Source organism: Sturnira hondurensis, unplaced genomic scaffold, assembly GCF_014824575.4.
Source record: "Sturnira hondurensis isolate 20B ecotype Veracruz unplaced genomic scaffold, ASM1482457v3 Scaffold0016462, whole genome shotgun sequence".
In the NCBI taxonomy this organism is placed as follows: domain Eukaryota; kingdom Metazoa; phylum Chordata; class Mammalia; order Chiroptera; family Phyllostomidae; genus Sturnira; species Sturnira hondurensis.
This window is the reverse complement of record NW_028089093.1, coordinates 4,973,781-4,998,492: the sequence shown is the minus strand read 5'-3', so window position 1 is coordinate 4,998,492 and position 24,712 is coordinate 4,973,781. Positions and strand designations below refer to the sequence as shown.

Here is a 24,712-nt window from a genome sequence, read left to right as displayed (position 1 = left end):
AAGTCCGTGGTGTGCTTGCTAAGTCTTTAAGAGAAAATCAGGCAGTTGCATATTTAATTCTGTTGTTTAAGTTTTTCTTGATCAAGCAATAAAGATTAGTCATCTTGTAAATTTTGCACTTTGGTAGAATACTTACTTTAAATTCTTGATGTGGATTAGGGAATATGTACATGATACACATATAAGAGTAACTTGAAACTTAACTCATTACAGATCCCATACTCCAACATCATCGAGAAGAATCAAATATTATTGGGTCATCTTTGTGCAGTCCTGTTTCAGAAGACTCAAAGGATGTTGAAGATTTGGTCAACTGTCATTAGGTAATTCTTAGAAACAGGTAGTTCAAGCAAAGAAGCCACACTGTTAATTGCAACATCTCCAAAGAAATAGGAGGACCCCCCCCCCCCCCAAGAGGCTTAACTTACCATTCCTCTGGCTTTTAAATAGCTACAGTGCTTAAGCTGCATACAGTGTTGCTGCTACGACTTTTTACCTCCTTTCAATGTCATCTGAGGTCTAGTCTTATGGAAATGTACTTGAGTGGGGTCTGTGGGGGGCGGGGGTCTTTAACTACATAGATCCCTGTGATTACTGCCATCTGTTAGCAGGGGATTCCATTCACTTCAGCCACTGAGAAAAGTTTAAAATCCTCAAAGTCTAACCACTCCTTCAAAAGTGGTAATATTCACCTCTCAAGATCAGATGTCTCTCTCTGATCTCAAGTAGAAGTCACAGCATGGTCTAGAGTTTGCCAGTGACCTTCTTCAAAAAGATTATCATTAGTTTGAGACTTGGCCAGCATACAAGGACACAGACCTAGGGGGTGATTGTGCTGCAGTTACCTTGGGTTTACTTACTGATTGCTGGCTGTGGGAGCTGATTTAAGCTGGGCAGAGAGGAAAGCATTAAAAGAGTTAGAAAAATTCACTACAGGTTTCTTTTTTAATTACTTTTAAAAGGAATATGGATGAGAGTAATATCAAAACTCAAGAGTTTTCACTTCAGAGCCCACTGTCATCGGTTTACAAAATTAGCACTTTGAGGTCAAATGAAATGGGAAGGAAGTTCCCTATCCTATACCGTGACTATTTCTTACATGTTTTGTGATAAGAATTCACCCAGAAAAATAATTCAGGAGGGTCAGAGTTTGCTGTTCACTTAGTGCATTAGCTGGGGAGGGTGTGATAAAATTTCTCCCTCTCAGGCAATTTTAAAAAACACAATTTGCTTCTGTAATGAAATGAAATATAAATTGAGTCATTCCTATACTAGAGAAGGTTAAACCAAAACTAGCCTCTTAAAGCTTTAACGCATATGACTCCTATAGAAAAGTCACAAAAAAACCCTTGTATAAATTATTTTATTTATTATTGTAATTAGATCTTCACAATCAAAGTTGTCTTTTCACCGTCTGTGTTTTGTTAACATGAAATGAAATTGTAGTTAAAAGCAAGAGTTGGTTGCCTAGGGAACAATATTGTACATTCAGTTTAACAGAAATAAAAGAATATTTGTCTTAAAATGCAAGATTGTTTGTTACATAGCCTTTCGCCATGCAATTACATTATAAAAAAAATTTAATTTCAAAAGTGAAAATTACTTGTGCTGTTTGAGCTTTAAGGGTTGGAATGTGTAAGTGCCATATCAGCTTCTTAAAAAAAAAAGGCAAAGTGATCTATGATATGTCTCCCCTGAAAAAGGGAATTTAGATGTACAATTAGCATGGAAATCATATATCAGACTTCTGCAGTCGATTCTTCAGCATACTTTATCCAGCTCTTATTCACAGTCCTAATATATAATAGCTTGGAAGAGACCTGGTAAGTGTTTTTTCCTTGGTAGCCTCACTTTCCCACATCATGGAAGTACAGGTTCGCACATATACATAACATGATGATAGAAAATAAGATATAGTAAATTAGATTTCTAAATTTCGGTTCTAAGTCTCCTTGTCGATACCAGTAGATCTAAAAGAAGAAGAATTAAATAAAAGTTTAAGTAATAGCCACTGGGTCAAGTATTTAAAATACAACTAATTCTTTTTCCCTTAAATGAGACAGGCTTTATATTAACCTACATCCCTGAGACTTAATGCAGCCAGAATTTAATTGTAATTCTTTACATTTCAAGTAGTAACAACTGAGTTTCCACATCCAAGACTATACTATTCCTGTTTGATCAAGGTAACTCTGGCCTATGTTCAAATCAATAGCATCCACACCAATCATCTGGCAAGCCATCCAAGAATATCTATCTTCCAGACATAGTTTACAGAGGGAGCAAAAGTAGGTTTACAGTTGTGAGTACACGAAAGAGTTTATTCTTACATATTATTTATTTTTGCATATATTTTTCCATATGAACAACTGTAAACCTACTTTTGCCCACCCCTATTTATTTGAGTAAAAGATATGATTCTTTTAGAAAGTGGAAGGGATGACTTTTAATTTCAAATAACATTCAAACTGCCAATACAGAATTGGGCTTACGTATGCATGTATTCAGTTTAAACTAAATCACTATTAGTCACTTTTGGCATTAGGCTGGGAGTGGGAGGAAGGCATCTCTGGTAGCTCTGTTCCAAAGGCTCCCAAAGTAGGGCTGCCGAATTCTCCCCTCAGGTCATAGGAGTACAGCGGAATCAGTGCAATAGAAGCTGGAGGTCCCGTTTAATTTTAACTCATATAAGCACATTGCTATTACAGCTCAAGCCCTATGTGAGTCAAAACGATTGCTTTTGAGGGTTTACTGTTTTGATTCTGCCTCATCAAAGAACAACAGCCAACTAACTAATGAATCACTGCACTCTTGGCAAATAACCCAACTGAGATCTACAACCATCTTTGCTTCTTCACCTAAAACAAAGGCTTCTTTGTGGTAAAACTGGACCTTGTTGTGACAAGGATACCTTTGGGGAGATAAGCACAGAGATTAAAATAGATTGGTTAATAATTACAAAATCAGATTGCTAGTGCTTCCTCTCTTCCCTTAATAACAGTAATGGCATTCTCTAAAGCCCGGTGGTCCCTGTAAGTAGCCCTTGAAAGAAGACAAGTAAATCACATCAAATCTTTGGCCACCTGAGTCTTTTTCCTTCCATTTCTTAGATATCAAGGGAAGTTTCCCTTTAGGGTTACAACTTTGGGATTTAGGAGAAAAGAAACTCAGATTAAAAGAGAAAACACTGCAGTTAATATTGAGAATTTTGACATCCCTGGGAGGGGTGGAGGGGAGCTGTAATCAGGGACACCCTTTCATACAGACTCGGGTCTGGGAATCTGTCCCAGGCACTGCAACCTGCAGCCCTCAAGGATACTCCATTTAAATTCTAAACAGTACTCACAAGTATGCAGGCAGTAATACTACTCAAAGAGATGCAGACAGCAAAAAATACATTCAATGGTTTTGGAGGTGGTTGAGGGAAAACAAAAGCACTGATCAGCGTTACCTGTATGAAGAGAAATTATGTCAGGCCTTAGGAGCAATTCCAAGACTTGGTCAGACTGGGGTCTGGGCAATGTTCATTATTATAAATGCTTCACACTGTAAAATGATACTTACCATCAGATCTGCCTTATGGAATGTTAATACAATGTTTAATAAAGTGTTTGTAAATATGCTTGATCGTGTTACTTTTAGTACTTGCTCTTTCTAACCTTTCCTTCTTCATGAAAGGAGTCAAAAAGGTGCAGTCAGACTAGCCCGCCTCAGAATAAACTCTTCATTAACAAAGATTAAAGTATTTCCACCTCATTCCTGGGATTGATGTTTACATCGGGAAAAGTTCTGAACTTTTTATTATTTTCAATACTCCAATAAAAAAAATATAACCAAAACTGTTTTTGTTTACTATTATGCAAATAAGCTCTACAGAGTTGTTTCTGCCATAGATACAACAATGTACCCATTCTTTTTAAGAAGTCACGGAAACAAACTTCCCTAAAATGTTCTTATATTTAATGAAAATGTGCCACAGAAATGTCATCCTCAGACTACAGGAAATAGAACTTTGTTTTTTATTTTATGGTGATAGCACCACACTATATTATACAGGGTGAAAAATCACTATATGCTGACCAAATCTTTTAAAGCCAAAATATAATGTGCTTTTAGAAACAAAATAAACTTAAGCTATTAACAGAAAAAAGGGGGAGATGTGGGTTAGGTATAGACGGGAGTTGCTGGTAGCAACTGACATGTATTGTGTATTATGCATGGCAAATTCAGAAAACTAAGTTATTTGACTTTCAAATACTCAACTGGGGATGAAGGCTGAAATCAACTCACTCTGGTTACCAACTGCAATTTTGTTCAACTTGTAATAAAATTGAAAGCAACATAACTATGACTGGAACACTTCCCTTGTTGCTACACTGGCCCCTTGTAAGTTTTGTTTTTGTCTTTTGAGAGTTAATTGAACCATAATACTAAAGTTTTCAGAACTTTGGCTAAGAGACTGGGTAAGACACAAAGATACTTACTAGAATCAATAAGGATGTTAAGCTGCCAACAACTAAATTGATGATTCGATCCTGAAAGAGAAAAAAGGTTTTGAGCCATATGGTGGACCCCTGGCACTTTCAGAAAAGTACAACTGTAGGCACTGATTGCATGAAGAAACAAAAGATCCTGCCCCCTCTCTTTACACGTAAATACAAATGCCAGAAAGGCAAAGTGCACTCAGCGACCAGAGTGGGAAAAGGGTACTTTGGGAAGGTGGACAACTGAAGAAGGTTCCTTGGTGGGACAGGACATTTTTTATACTAGAGTCTTTTGAAGATTCAGAAGGACTGAATGGGGAAGGGAGGCTTACAAAAAAGTCCACGTGCTGCTGTGAACAGCGTGAGAGCAGAGGCAGAGACAAGCACCCTGGGATGGGCAGCCCAGATCTTTGGCGAAAAGAACCAGACTGTAGATGATAAGAGTTTGGACCTATTTGTGATACAGCTCAGGTGTCCTTGTTTTGTGTAAGCAAAAAGGAGATGCTATTGCTGGAGGCAACAGAGTGCCAAGGCTGGGGTGCATCTCAGACCACCTTGTCCAGGGCTTTTCCAACTTAATAGCAAAAGTCTTCCATATACAAACAAAAGCAGAATCATTTGATTGAATGAGGAGCCTGGGGTCCAGCCCAGTGAGCTGCTCTGTCATTCCCATCCCTGCCCCAGCAAGCTCCACAGTGGTTTGAAAGCTTCTCTAATCCGATCTTAAGTGTACAGGTTAAGGTAAATTTAGGCCCAGCTGCAATTAAGTATTGGCCTAAAATCACACAATAAGTTAGAAGCAACTTTGAAATGGGATTCCTAAATAAGTGTCACTGGTTAGGTTTAGTTTCAGATACAGAGACTAAAAAGTTTATATATAGGAGGAAAAATATATATATAAAAATTTATAAATATAGGGTAGGGTAGAAGATTTACAGTTGTTAGTATGCAAAACATCACTATGTTTTCCAAATGGACAACTAAATCTACTTTTGCCCCCTCCCCCGTATGTTACCAATATGATACTGTTTTACACTATACATATACATATGGTTGACAGCAGTTACAGAGCGTACAGAGTAAGGTCACAAGGGTTTAAGACCTGATTAGCAAACACTACTGTCAGGCCAAGTAGTCTTATCTCTGCAAAGTCAGAAAGGAGTAGTGGGCCAGTGATCTTACAGGTATTTTTGGTAGGGTTTCAGCAGAGAAGGGCAAGATAAGGAACAAACAAAAGCTCAGAGATGACAAGGGTACAGGAACGGAGTAGTGACTGAACATTCATTTCCAAACTGCACTTAAAGAAAAGAATCCAAAGTTAAGAGACAAGCAAAGCAGGGAGGGAAGAGGAAGGAAAGCCAAGTACTATGTACTATGTGGGGAATGCCTGAACAAACCGAACTCTGAGAGCAAGGCCACTCACTGCAATTCAAATGATACAGAGAACATAGGAGTCTGAATACCATCCACACCCTTAAACTAGAAAGGCTCAGACCACACCTTATCGCTGCCTCAGCTATAGAAGCCTACACAGCGCACAGTCGTCTGAAATTATGATCATTCTTTAAAAAGTTCTCATTTTTAGAGAGAGATGAAGGGAGGAAGAAAGGGAGAGATGTTATTTTGAGAGAGAAACAGCAATTGGTTACCTCTCACAGGCCAGCAACTGGGCAACCCAGGTGTGTGCCCTGACTGGGAATCAAACCAGCGACCTTTTGGTTCATAGGCCGACGTTCAATGCACTGAGCCACACCAGCCAGGACTGAAATTATGACCATTTTTAGAGAAGAGATGATGGGCAAATCACTGATCATCATCATTCCCACACAAGACAAATTTTACATGTCTCTGCATTTAACATAAATGTGTATACAATCTATTACCATTGTTTTTGCCTTGTGAAAAAGGTTCAACTAAAAATCCTTATTATGGTCTATTCTGAAAAGTCAAGAATATCTGCTCCCATCAACTCCAGGAACTTGCAAGTTTACAAAAATCTGCACACATCCCCAAAGTGCTCTTACCAATAAAAGGAAGCCAATGAAGACGCGTTCAGGTGAGAGGTGGCCAAGAATCACTAATCTCCGAACAAGTTGCCAACCAGGATCAAAACGGAGGGGGGGGGAGTAACAATGGTGAAAGGGCAGTACCTATGCCTGAAGTTGTTGAATGTCTTTTCTTTAAAAACCCTGGGATGATATACAGTATTATGAACTATTTTACAGACAGTAGAAGAGGCTCAGGGATGTCGAAAACTTGCCCCAGTTCTCAATAGCAGTAAGTGATGGAGGTCGGAGGCAGCAGTCAAAGCCAATAGAGCAGATCCCATTTAAATTCCTCCCTGGAAGGGTAACCTAGAACGCTACTGCGGGTCTGGACAGGGACACCAAGTGGCAGAGGACACCTCAAAAAGCCTACTAGCAAGGCACTCCAGTGGAGTGTTGACCTTCCGGGAATGAAGATTTCCTCGTGATTTTTTTTCCAGATTGTTGGGCTAACCCATGTAAAACCGAACTGGTTTTAATCACTCATGAAAATACATCTAAACTTTAATGACTACTATCCTGCTTGCCTTCTAGAAAGTTCACCAAATGGAATTCTAAGACATCTGCATGAATATCAGTTACTCTATTGTTATAATGCAGTCTCTCTGGGTCTCCCAGGATGAGATGAACTCTTGGGTTGGCCAAAAAGTCCCTTTAGTTTTTTTCCATAATAATAAAAGACATATTTTTCATTTTCACCAATACCTTCACTGATTTGTATATTTTGAGTATGTCAGCCATCTCCCACTATTGACATCCAGTGGGTAGAGGCCGGGAGTGCTGTTAAACATCTTCCAGTGCACGAGACAGCCTCAGGGCAAAGAATCATTTGGCCAAAATGTCAATAGTCCCAAGAAACTTACTAGCAAACCTCTTTTGACACGATCAGTCACAATACCTTCTCCATACATTGCGCAAATTTTTTTTGTTTCAGTTGCATTTTTATCTATCTTGAAATAATAAAACATAATACACCAAAAACACCAGGTATCTTCTTCCATCTTCAATACTAAAATGGCTGCACAAAAATTCACCAATTTTGAATCATTTGTTTTTTAAATGCACACTGATAGGACAGCTGTCACAATACAATCTAACAAAATTGCTTCGAATGAAGTTAAAAACTAAGCACCACTAGAGACATCGTACAAAAAAAAAACTGAAGAAACTTTTTGGCCAACCCAAAATTTGGGAAATGGCAGAAGGGTTTCTCACAAGGTTTTCTTTCTCCAAGTCAAAGCCTTGAATTCAGACCTGCTCTATCAAAGTAACCATGTATCCTGGCCAAAGTAACAGCTGTTAACTTCCGTAGACCTCCCACTCTTAAGTCCCTCTTCAAAGCACTTGCAACATAGAGGGTGACCTGGGGCCCAGAGACACTGGCTCAGCTGAGAGCTGAGTACGGGTGCTGCTGCGCTAAAGCCCTTACCCATTCACGCAACAATAAAAAGAGCAAGAAATGATGTCTAAAGGAGTTTTGGAAAGGATTTACAGGAAACTGTTCACTAAAGAAAACTGCTTTAAGCTCAAATGCTAGTATGAAGACTCATGGCAGCTAACAAGTACAAAGGGGTTAACAAGTTCTTACTAATAAAAGTAAGCACACTGGATCACGAGAAGAGGCAAACTTCTCCTGAGTCTGAGTCTCCTGAGTATAGTGCATGGGTGTACGCAAACACAGGATCAGAAAATGCAGCTACTTCACACACAGGCATTTCTTATAGTGACCCACAGAAAAGCTGAAGGCATCCTATTCCCGAAACAGAGTGGGGTGGGAGGCGGGATGACTGACATGCCACACTCCCAATGGGACGGCTCATCCCACAACACAAACCTCACCTCTAGGGCAAATCCCTTCTAGATGCCAGTAGCCTCAGGACCCTCCCCTCAGGATGAGAGATGTTCCCTCCTGGGGCTCCAAGATCACATTGCCCAGGTTACCTTTCTCGCACCAAAATAAAATGTGTGGCCTGTCTCTTTAATTAGGACTGGCAGTTCATTGTGGGTGGGGGACACAGCCTGCTCGTTTTCCCTAGAGACTGGCAGACCGGCACACTGTTGGCACTGTTGGCACTCGCTCTGCAATGGCTGGTGAAATGAGAGAATCAGAAACAGAAGTGGCCAACAGCATTTTCCTTACTGCGCCTCTCACCGACACAGACTACTCTCACGGTTCCCCTGGTGCCTGGCTTGTCAGAATTCTCTGGGCACAGCAGCGTGTGGCCTTGCTGCTCCACACCACTCACCCACAGCACGGCAGCTAGGGCCTGGGCCTGCCACCCTGAAGGTCTTGTTTCTGCCCAACATCCTAATGGAGGCTCCCAGGCTAGACTCCACAGATTCCACAGACATGTTAATAGTGAACCCAGGCACCTCCAGGGGCAGGTTTCCCAGCCCAAGTACAAGCCCAGTACAAGCCCAGTGACTAGTGTTCTGCGGCAGCAGGACCAAGCACGGGTTTCAGGAGCATGAGAGCAACTCCTGCTGAGGAACTCCCAAAGAGAAGCAAAGCAAAACCGAGAAAGCTCCTCACAGAGAAGAAAAAAGATAAGCCTTGCATGGTCAAAGCCACCGAAGACATTCCTTTCCACACTCTGGAGAGAAGGTGAGGGCAGGGGTTGGGGCAACGACGAAAATTGCACTTTCAGTTTTACTTCTTTCTCTGCAACATCACAGGTAGCCAGCCCTATAAACCCACATCCCTTCCCCAGGTGCTCTCAGTCCTGTTGGGTCTTCACACGCCACAACTGCAGGTCCTCTCTACCACCCTGGAAACCTGCCCACGAGGGCGCACTGCTTCCTGGACCACACGACCTGTGCTGCCTCGGTCTCTGAACACTCTCCCCAGAAGAGCCTCTGCTGCCCACTTCTCTCCCCCCTTCGCTGGGCAGAGAGCCAGGGGCAAGGCACTCCCTGCTGCTCCCCAGGGCAGACTGAGGGCGACTTCAGGAACATCCTCTGCTGTGGCATGAATGCCTCTGCACCCCCTCCTTAATTCACATGTTGAAATCCTAAAGCTCAATGAGACAGTATTAGGAGGTGGGGGTGTTAGGAGGTGCTTAGGTCATCACGGTGGAGACCACACAAATGGGATTAGTGCCCTTTATACAGAAGGCTCCAGAGAGTTCCCTAAGCCCTTCCCAACCACACTGGCACCATGACCTCAGGCTTCCAGCACCATCACGAAGAAATGTGTGTTGTTTAAGTCAGCCAGTCTGTTGTACTGTGTTAGCACAGCCGAGACGGAATAAGGTATCTTCAAATTCTGAAAAAAGTGTCCCCGGGCGGTCTCATGCCAACTTCTTCTCTTCCTCTTCTCAGTTACCTTGATTATCTCAGCACCTGCTTTGCCAGACCCCTCTTCCTCCAACCTTCTTCTACTGTCCAAGTCTGGTCTTCCCCCGCAGCTACTGACATGACCCCAATCTCTGACCTGAGGGCCTCCCTACCAATCTCCGACTGTGGAGGCAGCAGTTTCAGCAACACACGGAAGTCTTCCTGGTGGACATGTACATCTGCTCTTTGGTTTGCAGGCCGGCCTTCAGTCCCCTGAGCCACACCAGCCAGGGCTCTTCATCTGCTCTTGATGCTTAGGAAACTGAGCCCCAGGTCATCCTCAACCCCCCAACGACTTCTACGCTTGGGCGCTAAGTCTCGCTGTGAAGCCGTTTAAACTGTCCTCACTTAACTGCCAATCTACTTTTCTGTCTCCTGTGCGCTATGAGGTCTTGGAGGCTAAGGGCCATGTCTACCTTGTTCGCTGTTGGATTCTGGGCCCCTGCACATGGCTGTGTGGCTAGAACCCACCCCAATGCCGCACTTTCTGGGCTGTGCACCCCGGCACGGGCCTGCATCCACCCACAGGCAGGAGCACATTTTCAGTTCGCAGGCTGGCACTCAATTCACTGAGCCACACCAGCTAGGGCTGGAGCACATCCTTCTAATCCAGACAAAACCAAGCCACATGACAGAGAGAGCTGCCGCTACCTGGAGTGGAGAAGGTATGAAGGTGTGACCGTACTGCTGGGGAGTGGCAGCGGCTCTTCCCTCTACCAGTCACTGTGCCCAATGAGGATCAGATGCGCAAATATTAGCTGAAAGAACAAACTAACTGAGTTCACGACAAATTCCTGGTTTTGGCTGGGCCTTCACTGTATTTCCATGGCCTGTTATTTTGGGTTGACTGTTCCCATCTCTCCCCAGAAAGTGGTTAGAAGCTCCACCTCAACTCGGGTTCCCAATCCTACTCTTGAAGACTGTGCACTAGCAGAAATTCTTACCAGAAAAAAAAGCCACAAAAAAGAAAAAACTCCTCCCACATTTTCATTCCTTCCAGCTTGAAAAGGAACCCAAGGTGACCAGCGTCTCTGCCAATTCCCTGGCTCGATTACCATGTTTTTTGGACTATAAGACGCACTCCCCATCCCCAAATTTGGGAGGAAAATGGGTGTGCATCTTATAGTCCGAATGTAGCTTACCTGGCTCGAGGGGGGTGGGGAAGGGGTGGCAGTAAATCGGGGTCACAGGTTATTAAATATTTTACCACATTTTTGCTTCAGAATTTTTTCCCTATTTTCCTCCTCTAAAACCTAGGTGCATCTTATGGTCTGGTACATCTTATAGTCCTAAAAATACGGTAATTGTCTCCGCCCTCATCTCTATGTTGAATTTCTCCCCCACGGAGTTTTTATAGACCAAAAATCTCAAGTCCCTCCAACACTAGAAGAGCCTTCTTCCACCCATCCTGCTTCCAACTTTGATGTTAAGCACTCATTCTCCATCATTTTTGCATGCTAAGTGTTAGGAAATTAGGAAGATAATAAACAGGGTAAAAGAAGAGTAAGCAGGGTGGGGATGGGGGGGCTTAGTTTTAGTCAAAAGAGTCCCCTCTGAGAATGCAAGATCTGCACAGGGGCCTTTATAAGACAAAGAAATGAACCATGCGAGGATCTGGGAGAAGGGTATTGCAAACAAGCCAGCACAGCGAGTGCAAAGACCCTGGGGCAGAAGTGAGTTTGGGAATTAGAAGGAAAAAAAGAAGGCCAGGATAACTGAAGCTTAATAAGGAACGGAGGGAGGAGAACAGGGATTTGCTTAACGCTCTTCTATCTTTCCTGAAGTACATATAGGCTCCGTGAGAAAAGATACACTATCCAACACAAAGCACCTTTTCTGGGATACAGTATGCATATGATTAATAACTGAATTTAAAAAAAATACACGCACACTCCACAACCTGCAGCCGCCAGAAGTGAATCATACCCCTCAGCACAGCACTCGGTGCTCTTCACCTGGCCCCGCCTCTCCTGGGACCCCGCCTCCCAAGTTCCTGACCCCAATCACAATGGAACACTCGACCCCAATCACAATGGAAGACTTGCATTCCCCAGCCACTTCCTGTACTCTCCTGCTCCCACCACCCTGCTCCCACAAACCTCAAGCTGGACCCCCTGCTTGGGGTTCCCTGTCACCTCCTCCTGCCAAAAATCGTACACCTCCTTCTAGGTCTAAGATTCAAAAGGTCTCTGATCTGATGTCTCCAGGAGAGTCACTTCCTTTCTCAGGCTCCCAGGCACTTGGCTCATCCTTTCATGAAAGGACTCGTGCCTTTATATTCGGTACTTATTATCCCTGGCCCACGGTTCTTCAGGTCTTTGAAGACAGTGACTGTCTTCTCTTGTGAGGGAGAGAGAAGGTAATCTATTCAGCGCGTGTGACTGTCCAAAGGACACAACCTTCCCTTAACCTGGAGGGAGTAGCTCAGACCCTTGAGCAACATCCAACATGTTTGTGATTTTGTATCACACATACTGTATTTCTCGTTCAAACTCAGGTCCCACATACCATAAATAAAAGGACAATTCTCAGAAATGGCTTTCCTTTTCTTCTTCCAAATCACAGTGGAAAACTTGTCAGATGGCTACGGGGCTGCCCTCTAAGAACAAACCTACTGAGAGGATGTGAAACGCAGGAGAAAGTTGGGGCCCAGCTGCAGCCAGAAACCTCGGCCTTGCCAGTGGGTTGGACCTGGTTCTTCCAGAGGCACCGGCCCTGCCTAAGCCGCAGCTTCCCCTCACACTGTTCCCAGGAACAGCATCCCCTGTGGACAGTGAGAGGACACCTTTTCTCTGATCACAGGTGCGACTGTTCCAAGACTTGCCAAAGAAACACCAGACTGAGTGGTGCCAGGGGACGCTCGAGAAAGGATTTACGAGAATGCAGGCCCCCACGCCCAAACTCTGAGCGCACCATGATCTTCACTGCTGCCTGGAGCCCCGACCTCCAGCTTCTCCCTCATTTCTACCTAGACAAAGGCAGTGCATGGACATTTTTAAATGTTTCCCTTACAGCACATATTCACATTTCGAAGTACTTTCAGTTGTGAATGTCTTTGTGAATCCATTCTGCCAGATTCTCCTTCTCCCAGATACACGCACTTGAAATATATCCTTTTCACTGAAGCACCGCTTATGGAAATCAAATCACAGTGAAAACAGGAAACACATCTACTCCACACGTTTAAGGGGCAAAGGATCCTTGGAGGTGGCACCCACAGCAAAGGCCCAGTTTCTATGTGCTGACCTTCAGATGAGAGGTACATTAAAGGGCCGTGGGCCAGGAGCATGACAGACCCAACTTCAAGTTCTTCTCCTACCACATGCCTGCCTGTGGCCTTGCAAAAGTCACTTAACTGTTGAGCCCAATTTCCCTATTTGTACAGTGGTCGAACATGCAGGGTTGCTGTTCAGGATTAGGAGATAATGCACATAAAGTGCCCAGAACAGAGTTAACTGGCATTTAATAGAGGACTGGTAAGTAGTTGCTAACATGGTATTAGTGTTACTTCTACCACATCTAATGGGCATCTTACCAATGACAGATTAGGCTCCTCAGAGATGAGTGGGAGCTGAGTGGGCCCTATGCCCTGGCCCCAATTTCTAGGGCAGCTCTTATTTCATATGCATTCCACATTCCCACAAAACACTCAAGTTTGTCAACCCACATGTCCCTGTGGTAGTTCAGAAAACACGGTCACTATACCTGTATATGGCCTATGGAGTGACCCAAAGGAAAACATGACTCAATTCATTAGACCCAGCCTATTCCCACAGACCTGAAAAAAAGCCTGCCTACAGAGAAAACTCAGCAGAGCAGCCACTTAAGAAAGGCCAGGCCTCAGATTAAATGTTTTTATACAATACTGTATTGCATTTACTCCTGGCCTTCATGCTGAAGCTCAGCAGGGGGAGTGAGACTTTAACGGCAGGAGAGCCTGAAGCACCACGTCCTCTTTTGGTATCAGCATTCCAGGCTTCTGAACACCAGGCCCCCATCTATCACTGCTGGTTCAGGATCTCCGAAGAATACAGGTTACTCTTTGGTGATGCTAAATTATCAGTTCACTTTAAACTTACTGTATGTAAGATCAAGAACTTGGCAAAGGCATATGTGCCTAATGCTTTAGAGAAACGAGGCAACTGGCTCCTCCCCACAAGGAGCTTATACTCTGGTCCAGAGACAAGAGCTAAACACACCCCTCAGAGCACAAAGAGTAAGTGCTGGGGGCCCTTCTGACTGCCAGTCTCCTAGGAGGAAAGCATGGCTGCAGGCTGGGTTGTAGGGAAGGTTCTAAGGCAGGAAGTACACTGAGAAGAATTCAGATGTTTGGAGAAGACAGGGCGTGACAGAGAGGAGACCACTTCCTAAGAGCAGGCAGGCAAAGGGATCCGTGAAGAGGTGCCAGCCTGGACTGGGCTTCCACAGAGCCTGCATGAGATAAGGGGACGTCATCCCTCCCTGTGCACCAGCATCCTCTCGGGAGCTTGCTGAAAATATTGCGTTGGCCAAAAAGTGTATTTGGTTTTTTCCGTAAGATGACTCTAGCAATGCTGAGTTGCCTTTAACTTCATTTGAAACAATTCTGTTAGACTGTATTGTGACAGCTGTCATATCAGCATGCACTAAAAAAAAACAACAACAACAAACTGGGACTTCTGGTCAGGATGGCAACATCCGAGTAAACACGGCTCACCTTCTCGTACAACCACATCAAAATTACAACTGAAATATAGAACCATCAGAAATGAAGTTGAATAGAAGTCTGACAAGTAGGGAATTAAAGAAACCACATCCATACAGACTGTTAGGAGGGGCCAAGATGGGTTGGTCCCACACCCGTGTGTGGTAGATAAAAATTCCAGAGGGGTATCTCAGGAGCAAGGAGTCCCACCGCCACACCAGGCCCCCCAGCTCAGGGTTCCAGTGCCAGGAAAATAACTCCCCGTAATTTCTGGCTGCAAAAACCAGTGAGGATTAATTTGGTGGGAGAAAGTTCTAGAGTCCCAAGCAGTTCCCCTTAAGGAACCCACACATGGACATAATCAGACTCACTCCCTCTGAGCTCCAGCACCAGGGTAGCAGCTTGAAAGGCACCAGTGGCACACAGGGAATAAATGAAGTGCCTGGCATCAAGGCAAGAGCTGGAGGACAGCTCTCTCCCAGACAGAAAGGTGGGCAGAGGCCACTGTTCTTTTCTGAGCCCTCCCCTCACAGAACCACAGAGCCAGCAGGCAGGTGCCATACCTGAGACTCCACCTGGCTAACACTGTTTGCCCAGCCCTGGAGATCCCCTGAGACTCTGTGCTACCCAACTTATGGAACCACCCAAGCTGTTAAAAGTGACTTTTTCATATTAATGACTGGTCTTGGCTCAGGCTTCACAACTTCCTAAGTCCTATCAAACAAGCAACAGGCAGCTTCAGTAAGCCCCCAATCCCTGTACTTCTTGCTGAGTGAACCCCAGGCCCGGCAATAACAGCAGCCAGATGAATGACTGGTCTTGGCTCATGCTTCACAGCTTTATAAATCCTATCAAACAAGCAACAGCTGGCCTCAGTGAGTCCCAGGCCTAGCACTAGCAGCAGTCAGCCTAGATTCACAACTTGTATTCACCTGGGAATCTCTAAGCCCAGCACAAGTAGCAGCCGTGTCTGATTGTTTTATAGCTCAGGTAGGGTGGCCCCAAGCAAAACACAGCTGGGGGCTGACCCTGACCTGCACCACCTAGGAAACCCCAGAGTCTGCACACCCAGTGGACAGCTACTGACCACAATGGAGCACCACCACCCTGCCCCTGCACAGCTGATCCTCCACAGAGGGTGGAGGTTGGTGGTCAGTGGTCACAGCCAGTCTTTACAGCTGACTGGCGTGGGTAAATCTCTCCATTAGCCTGCCAAGAGCAACCAAGGCTCAAGTATAAGAGGAGGTGTACTCAGTCTACACAATGGGCACATTTTGAGTACCCAGGTTGGGTGATAGGGGAGGCTGTGCCACTGGACTCTACAGGACACTTACTACATTAAGCCACACTACCAAGACAGGGAGTCATAGCAGCTCTACTTAATACATAGAAACAAACACAGGGAGGCTGCCAAAATGAAGAGACATAGGAATGTGGCCCAAATGAAAGAACAGATCAAAACTCCGTAAAAAGAACTAAACAAAATGGAGATAAGCAATCTATCAGATGCAGAGTTCAAATCACTGGTTATTAGGATACTTAAGGAACTTAGCAGGAAAAAGATCCGGTCAGAAACAAAGGATACACTAATGAAACAAAGAACAGTTTACAGGCAAACAACAGGAAAGTGGATGAAGCCAAGAATCAAATCAATGATTTGGAACATGAGGAAGCAAAAAACTGCCATGCAAAACAAGAAGAAAAAAGAATCCAAAAAAATGAGGAAAATATAAGCAGCCTCTGGGACAACTTCAAGAGGTCCAACATTCACATCATAGGGATGCCAGAAGGAAAAAAAGAAAGTGCAAGAAATTGGAAATCTGTTTGAAAAAATAATGGAAGAAAACTCCCCTAATTTGGTGAAGGAAACAGACATTCAAATCTAGGAAGCACAGGAGTCCCAAACAAGATGGACACAAAAAGGCCCACACCAAGACACATCATAGTTAAAATGCCAAAGGTTAAAGACAGAGAATCCCAAAAGCAGCCAGAGAAAACCGATTAGTTACCTATGGGAACCTAGGGGAGTTCCCATAAGACTATCAGCTTTTTCTTTCTCAAAAGAAACTTTGCAGGCTAGAAGGGATTGGCAAGAAACATTCAAAGTCATGAAAAGCAGGGACCTAAAGCCAAGATTGCTCTACCCAGTAAAGATGTCATTTAGAATCAAAGGGCAGATAAAGAGCTTCCCAGACAAGAAAAAAATTGAAGGAGTTCATTACCATGAAACCGTAATTATATGAAATGTTACAGGGACTTATTTAAGAAAAAGATTAAAACTACAAACAACAAAATGGCAATAAATATGTATCTATCAAAAGCTGAATCTAAAAAACAAATTAAGCGAAGAACAGAGACAGAATCATGGATATGGATAGCGTTTTGATGGTTTCCAGATGGGATGAGGATGTAGGGGAATGGGTGAGAGGTGAGAGAATTAAGAAGTACAAATATGTGGTTATAAAATACCCATGGGGATGTACCCTACAGAATAGGAAACGAAGTAGGCACAAAACTTATAGGCATGACCCATGCACATGAGCAACAGTGGGGGGATTGCCTGAGGGAGTGGGGGGGGGTGCTGGGTGGGGGAGGGCAAAAGGAAAAGTTGGGAACTGTTGTTGGGAAAAGTTGTCCCAACAACTGTAACAGCATAATCAATTTTTAAAAATATACATAATTCTGGTAGAATTAGGAACAACCAGGCCCTGGCTGGTGTAGCTCAGTGGATTGAGCGCGGGCCTGCGAACCAGATGATCGCGGTTCGATTTCCAGTCAGGGCACATGCTTAGGTTGCAGGCCAGTTTCCGGCAGGGGCCAGTTCCCTGCAGGGGATGCACGAGAAGCAACCATACATTGATGTTTCTTTCCTCTCTCCTTCCCTTCCCCTCTAAAAAAGATAAATAAATAAAATATTTTAAAAAAAAAAGAATTAGGAACAACCAATAAAAAATTAAAAAATTTAAAAAACTTAATCAAAGTTGGTGAATGTTTGTATTTTAATACTGAAGATGGAAGAAAAACCCAACTTTGTCAACGTTTTATGCTTTATTATCTCAAGAAAGGTAAAAACACAACTGAAAATGCAAAAAAAAGACTTGTGCGGTGTATAGAGAAGGTGCTGTGACTGATCAAACTCGTCGAGACTGGTTTGCGAAGTTTCGTGCTGGAGATGTCTCGCTGGTCAATGCTCCACGATTGGGTAGACCAGTTGCAGTTGGCAGTGATCAAATCGAGACATTAACTGAGAACAATCAATGTTATACCACACAGGAGATAGCCAGCATACTCAAAATATTCAAATCAATAAAGTTATTGGTGAAGATGAAAAACGTGTCTTTTATTTTATAGAAAAAAACCCATACAGTCTTCTTGCCCAACCCAATACAAATACCTGAGCCCAACTCCCAGAGCTCCCCAGTCCTTTGGTCTGCGGTGACAACAGAACATTCACTAGAGTAGGAAAGACAAGTCATGGCATCTATCAGCCTGAACGGCTTCTCCAGCACAAGGAACAACCACCACTAAAGTGGTTCGGCAGGCTGGATGAGAGGCAAGGGGACAGCTGATCTGGTCCTCTGGGTGCCTAGCTCTCCTCTGGGGATTACCAGAAGCTCAGTCAAAGGAAAGAAGCCAGGAACCTGTACTCCTGGGAGGACAGCCTTTGGGGGTCTGGGGACACGCGGATGGCAGACACAACAATGGGAACAGCTTCGTTCTTAATAAAGCAGCTACCCCCGCACTACCCCCTTTCCAAAAGGCAAGAAACAGTAGCACTCTTGCAGTAGCAGGAGGCAAATGTGCAAGTCTGAATTGCCCGAATTGAACTACAGGTCAGAAAAAGATCTTGTTTTACACCTCTGTTTTTAGCAGGAAGAGGACAGCGCAAGAGAAATCGTTCAGTAGATAGAACTTTTGACTTGAACCAAAGATCTGAGCCTTGGGGGCCCACAACCTTGCCCCTTACATACAGGTTCTCCCACCCTCATATCCCTGACTTCAATTTATGTGCCTTCCTCCCAAGTCACTCACTGTTATTACACCATATCCAAGCAGGAATAAAGGGACAAAAACTGTCACCACCCTTCTTGAAGGGTGACTCACTTATTTGGTGATCAGTGAAAACCAGTACACTGGTCAGGAAACCAACCAGTTCATACTACCTTCCACCAACTGTAGCGGAGAAACTTGTCTCACGAGTGTTCCTGGCACGGAGGGGGAGTAAAAGAACTGGGCGGGGCATCGTGCCACTGCTAAAGACTTTGCCACCAACACAGTACAAAAAGCACAACTTTCCCACCCTCTGCAACTAGAGTCCCAATGAAAATTAGCATATTAAATGCTCTGAAGAGCCCTGTGGTAAGAAAAAGAACATGGGCTATGCAGCCACCATAACTAATAATTCACTTGCTTCACAACTGCGCTGCCCAATAGGACAGCGCTCTAGCTCCATGCGGTTACTGAGCAGCTGAAACGGGGCTCGTCCAAACTGAGAAAGGCTGTAAGTGAAAAACACATTCTGCACTTCAAAGGCTTAGTGTGAAAAAAAAACTGTAAAAATATCTCCACTTCTTATACGGATGACACAATGAAATGACTGCATTTTGATTATATATTACAACGACAATATTCTGCATCTATAGAATTAAAATTAATTTCATCTGTTCCTACTTTTTATCGTGGCTACTAGGATATTTAAAATCACATATGTGGCTGACACTATATTTCTACTGGATAGTGCTTCTTTAGAAAATGCCAGGCTAAAGCACAAGCTTAAAAACCTCAGACACATTTTGTTCCTGTGGTATTGACGCCACATCTGTTTTTCTCCTGAAAGAGAGGTAGGTACTCGGGATGGATAAAAACAGATGAAAAGAGTGTCTGGACATTCTGACCAGGACATCCACCTGGCAATATGTTAACCCAAAGGTATCAAGGAATGAGGAATATATTTCTTAGAAAAACTGAACATCTTTCCTTTTTTGTCTACTACGCCTTAGATCTTTACATAATGATAGTGAACTGGTTCCCTTTGCCTTTTTTTCCATGGCTCTGTCTGTCCAGTTTTTCCTAAATACCACACTAAAGACTGAATAAATCTGGAGTTCAGTGACTGAAATCCTTCTGTGCAGCGTGTGCAGAGGAAGACAAGTTCCCTCAGGGACTGCCCAGGAGGGTGCTGCTGAAGGCCCACTGGGTTCCACAGGTCTTGTTCTATGGTAGATTCCACTCTTTCCCTCGCACTGTGACTTTGGGTACCACTTCACCCATTTCCTGTGAACGGGCAATGGGTATGGAATGTGTAGAGTGCCTTCAGCAGTCTGTGCCCCGGGGTGCACAACACACTGCCCCTCTCAACTCAGGAAAGGAAGTTGGTGAAACCCAGTTGTGTGAGGGAACAAGTAACCTGCTTTGCATTCAGCTTCCTCGGTTCTAAAATAGGAGTAAGAATGCTCATCTCACAAAGGAACCTGAGGACCAAACAAAGGAAAGCTGAACACCTAGCAGGTGGCTGGCCCTAAGCAAACACAATTTCCCTCCAGACTCCTCTCTGCTCTTTGGGCTTCAGTCATCCTTGCCTTAAAGTTAGGGACTGGACCTAAAGGTCTAGTCCTTTCTCGATTTAAAATGGAAGGATTAAGCAGTACAAACTGGTGGTTGCAGAACAGCCACCGAGATGTAGATTACAACACAGGAAATGCAGTCAATAATATCAAGATAAATAGGTATGGGGCCAGGCAGGTACTCAAAGCAGTGAGAGGGACCACTCTGTAAACTTTATGATAAAGTACATGATTTACCAACCACCTTGCTATCCATCTGAAACTAACAGAGAACAATATTAAATGCAAACTATAGTTGAAAAACAATGAAAAAAAAATAATCACATTGAGAGGCTATCTGTATGGGCAGTTGTTAGACGGCAAATATAAGCGCTCAGAAGATCTGCCACACCATGAGAAGAAGTGGGTTTTCCCCTTTGTGGATTTGTCCCCTCAGAAGTAGTAGTTTAATAATATTGTTTCCACTTAAAGGGGCTGTTGTATCCAGTTTCCAGGCATCAGAAAGACAGCAAAGTGGGAACACCAGCATGTAAGTGCCGCTGAAGGGTTTCCCAAAGTCCCCAGGAATCCCTCCTGCTCTGGCAGTGACTGTCCTCTGGGGGAAAGGCACCACTGTGATGTGTCCTAGCCTTTCATTATTGAGGCCCCATTCCTGTGCCTCGCCCAGTTCAGGTCCTCAAATAAAAGCATCTGCTATCTTTAAAAATAGATTCGTCTCCCTCAGGTCTGGCACCTCAACCTACAGGAAACATGATGTCCTCTACATCCTCAGACTAAACGTCTCTCTCCTTTCTCCATTCTGTACCAAGTCTCTATATCCGATCACTCTGCCAGCCCCACAGAGGGGCTCAAGGGAGCTCTGAGTAGCTGAATCAACTGTTAAAAATGCCTAAAGCTGCCGAAGTAGGGTTGGGGCTATACACTCTTGGACTAGGTAAGTATGCAATAAATAGACGTATTTGGAATAGCAAAGTTTTTGGATAGACTTCAAATGGATCACAGGCGATAGGAAACCTACAGTCATTGACTATTTAGGCCTGAGCAAGTCAGAAAACATCAATATTTCTAAGTGTCTATATAAATGAACAAATCCATTACCAAGTCATCTACCTCAGTACTCAGGGGCTATAGGGCTAAATGAGGTCAGAAGTCTGCATCCCCCAGAATCCCAATCTGTGCCCCAAAGCACATGGGGGACATAATGAACCTCTTAGTTCTCGAAACAGCTGGGCAGCCAGATGCCCTGGGTCCAACCCCTTCAGGCACCAAGTTGCTGCCACTCTCCATGCCCCAAATCCTCTTCTGACTAGTCAAACCCCAACTTAGAGGTGTCCATATCTAAGAACCCAAGGCTACTAGAGGCTGAATGAAAAAGCTACCTACCATAAGGTCTTCCCTAAAGTTCCCAAACAAAAGCGACCAGTTCCTCCTCTGACCCCAGCATGCCCCCTGGATGCCCTATCATAGCACAGATCCAACTGCATCATATTTGTCTACTTATTTCCTCCACCTATCTGGGCTCCTTGTACCCCAGAGCCTATTGCACAATGCTCAACGTTGGCTACTGGACTGCAGGCATATTTCTCATACTAGGTGCACTGTGCGCAGGGATATAACGCAAAGCCAGAAGATAAACAAGGTGCATCTTACTAGAGTCCAAGCTTAAAACATTTTCTTATTTATTAAGACACTGTCAGAGAAAGGAAATGCGACAGGGAACTTGAGTAAAATTAAGTAGTAGTGTTGGTAGCAGGCTGGCAGCTTCTCAGGGCTCTGCCCCAGACTGCAGGGTGTCCAAGTTCCCTGTCCTTTCTGCCACAGGTCCCTGCCAAAGTTGAGAAATCCAAAGAGCTCTGGAGGTGTACATGTGCCCTCCTTCTTGAGGCTGAAAGCAATCTGTCAGGCAGGGGTCAAAAATCACCCATGCCACTTTCTAGGTGAAACAAACAAACAAATCAAATCAAAACACGGGCTAATCTTGCCTAGGCAACTCAAAAGAAAAATGCTGAAGACAGGAAAAAAAGCTCTCTTCAATTACAGGCCCAGGACGTCACAAGGGTAGGCTTATTTAAAAAAAAAAAAAAAAAAAAAAACTTGCTTTTTAAAAGCCTAAAATAACGTACCACAGCCTGTTTAGATCCAGAGACCCTTTTATCATTTCCTGGAATGGTTGCCAACAAGAAACTCTCATTTCTCGTCTTTAGTCTTCTTGCTTGGTTGCCTCAGCAGTAAACTCTTAATGGGCTCTCGATAAACAGTAATCAGAGGACCTCCTTTTTATGGGAAGCCTCTTGCGCACATCTGAGGCTTCTCAAGGGTTAGCACTCATGCGGGTGTGCAAATACTCCCCCCCCCTTCCTCCAGAAGAGGGGCTTCCGCACTCCACTGAAGGGCCCCCAACGGCCCAGGATTTTCTGAACTTTTCTCCATCCCCAGCCTTCAAGCCTCTTCTTGGCCAACCCTGCAGCAAACAAGGAGCGGACGGGCAGGGCAAAACATCTTGAGGGAAGCAGGATTGAAGAACCGGCTCTTCCTTCCTACAAGTGCCTTCGGGGGCGGCGCGGAAGGAACCTGCGGGGACTGTAGGCCGCAGGACAGACAAAAAGTTAGACACACAGACACACCCGTAGGCCTGAAGTCCGGGGCCGCACTCACCTTGGCCGACGTCTCTCCGAACAGAGGTCTGTTGTCCAGCCCACTGGTGCCGTAGGTCCTGGTAGAAAAGTCCTCCATTTTGGGGTTTCTTCACACTCCCCAAAGTCACTCACAACAAGCCAGCATTCCCTCCCGAAGTGCCAGGTCCGAGGCTCCCCACGCGCCGGGTCACCGGACACACATAGCCGAACCCCAGGTACGTCCCGGACGTCCCGGCGGTAGTGGGCGCTCAGACCCGGGGGAACGGACGGCTCCGCCCAAGCCCCGCTCTCCTTCTCATCTTGAGCAGCTGCCGAAGGAAGTGAAAGGAAACACCTTTGGCCAACTCTCTGCAGGACGCCCCCGCCCGGGCAGCTCCCACTTCCCCAAATCTCGGCGCCCCGCCCGCCCGGCTCGCTGTCGCACGGTCCGCAGGGCACCGAAGCTCGCGGAGCAAGTTGGCTTCCCCGCGGCCCGGGCCCCACGTGATCCCCTCCCCTCTCCCCACCACCCCCCCACCCCCGGCCCCGGCGGGCACCCAGACCTCCAGGCTCAGGGGGGAAAAGTTTGCAAGGAAGAATTCGCTGTAAGCCCCTCTTCACCACCCCACGCTCAATGCCCCAGCGGCGGGAGAAGAGAAGTTACAGGCGGGAGCAGAGCCTACAGCTCGGCGGACGCCTCCCGCAGCGCTGCGGCTGCAAACCCAGCAACTTGGATCCCCCCTCAATTTGTTGCATCGACCCGCGAGTCGGCGGGTCTCCGGCGGCGCTGCGCCGCGCTCTGTGCGGGAGCCGCGGCCGGAGCGGGAAGAGGAGACCGTCCCGCCTGAGCCCCGCACAGACTGGCCACCCTACCGGGAGACCCCGCGCCCGCAGGCCAAACCTCGGCGTCCCCCGCCGCCCGCGCGCGCTAAGGAGTCCTGGCCGCGCTGGGGACCGCGAGGCCCGGGTCCACACCCGCGCCGGAATTCGGTACCGAGGCTTGGGGGCACCGGCAAGAAGATCTTTCCGGCTGGAAGGGAGCGGGCGCACAGTCCAGGCGCCGAGCTGCGGATTCCAGCTCGGATGCTTCGGCCCGGACCCGCGGCCACTGTCGCAAACAGACTCGGCCCGCCCAGACCACGTCAGGGCTGAGGCTGCCAATCCCACCTGCCGAGGCGACGCATTGGCTGCGGTGCTTTATTTCTAGAGGTGCCAGTTTATTCCCAGTGGAACTGCTCGTCTCCCCGGCTGCACGTTTCTCAGCCTCTTCGTAATTAGCGTCTGCAAGAGCCACGTGAGCAAAGAATATTTCTGAAGATAGCCTCGCATTTGGTTGAAAGCATCTTATAAAGAGCAGCCTGCCTTAACCACCCCAGTCTTTGCTCGATAAGACAGAACGGGGTCATGGATAAATTTGTTTGAGGGCATGGTTTTCTTCGTACGCCTGTGATTGGGATCCTATGTCTTTTACTGAAACAGTCAGGAGGTAATGAGTGCTAGGTGCTTCTTCGACTTACTCATTCAATCCTGCTAGTGCTGGTGCTGACTAAGCATGTTCACAGCCCCATGGAACACTTGTCAATCTCTGCTACTTAGAGCCCAGAGAACTGAAGGTGAACAGGCCTCACAGGCAACACAGCGTTACTCTGTATTTGGCGCCACTTATAAGTATACCAAACACAGCCAGGCTAGTTTCCCTGGACATGACTGCTCCTAGATTGAGGAGGACTCTAACAACATTTGTGTGCAGGGAGAGCCCGTGTTTCGCACGTGTAGCTACAGAACTCTTAAGAGTCCAAGTAGAGATTCCAGTGGTCCAGTTTAGGACAAGTGATGGACTGAGAATCACATAGCTATAGATTTGGAGTTGATAACACTGACTAGAATCAGGTGTGGTGCATATCTGATCTACCAGATATATTTTATAAATGATCTCTTTGTTCAGGACTTTTTGTTATGTACGGAATTTTCACCCAGAATCATT

The 24,712-nt window shown here is 45.4% G+C and overlaps 2 protein-coding genes across 4 annotated transcripts in view; one reads left to right on the top strand and one right to left on the bottom strand.

Moving 5' to 3' along the window:
* Nucleotides 1-1,525, top strand: part of DMTF1 (cyclin D binding myb like transcription factor 1) — a 32,149-nt gene extending 30,624 nt beyond the window's left edge. For both annotated transcript variants that reach the window (XM_037066135.1, XM_037066134.1), the window contains one exon: nucleotides 214-1,525. In XM_037066135.1, coding sequence (XP_036922030.1) covers nucleotides 214-323 — 110 coding nt within the window. In that variant the 3' untranslated portion in view covers nucleotides 324-1,525. The remainder of the gene's footprint in view (nucleotides 1-213) is intronic.
* On the bottom strand, nucleotides 1,347-23,810 carry TMEM243 (transmembrane protein 243). Of its 2 annotated transcripts, none has more exons than XM_037066137.1 (5): nucleotides 23,723-23,810; nucleotides 22,769-23,057; nucleotides 4,485-4,535; nucleotides 3,347-3,451; nucleotides 1,347-1,970 (listed from the first exon to the last, which is right to left on the bottom strand). In XM_037066137.1, the coding sequence occupies exons 2-5, from the start codon at nucleotides 22,844-22,846 to the stop codon at nucleotides 1,848-1,850; spliced, it is 357 nt and encodes a 118-aa protein (XP_036922032.1). In that variant the 5' UTR covers nucleotides 22,847-23,057; nucleotides 23,723-23,810; the 3' UTR covers nucleotides 1,347-1,847. The 2 variants fall into 2 exon arrangements, with proteins under 2 accessions (XP_036922032.1, XP_036922031.1); XM_037066136.1 differs by lacking the exon at nucleotides 23,723-23,810 and adding an exon at nucleotides 23,630-23,722.
* Nucleotides 23,811-24,712: the final 902 nt, after the last annotated feature.

What these genes read in the sequence shown, in the direction of transcription:
- TMEM243 (XM_037066137.1), bottom strand. Translation starts at nt 22,846, where the DNA reads ATGGAGGACTTTTCTACCAGGACCTACGGCACCAGTGGGCTGGACAAC. An exon ending in TAACATCCTTATTGATTCTA is followed by an intron (nt 3,452 to 4,484) that starts GTAAGTATCTTT and finishes CTCTTCATACAG; the next exon opens with GTAACGCTGATCAGTGCTTT. An exon ending in GTATTACTGCCTGCATACTT is followed by an intron (nt 1,971 to 3,346) that starts GTGAGTACTGTT and finishes TTCTTCTTTTAG; the next exon opens with ATCTACTGGTATCGACAAGG.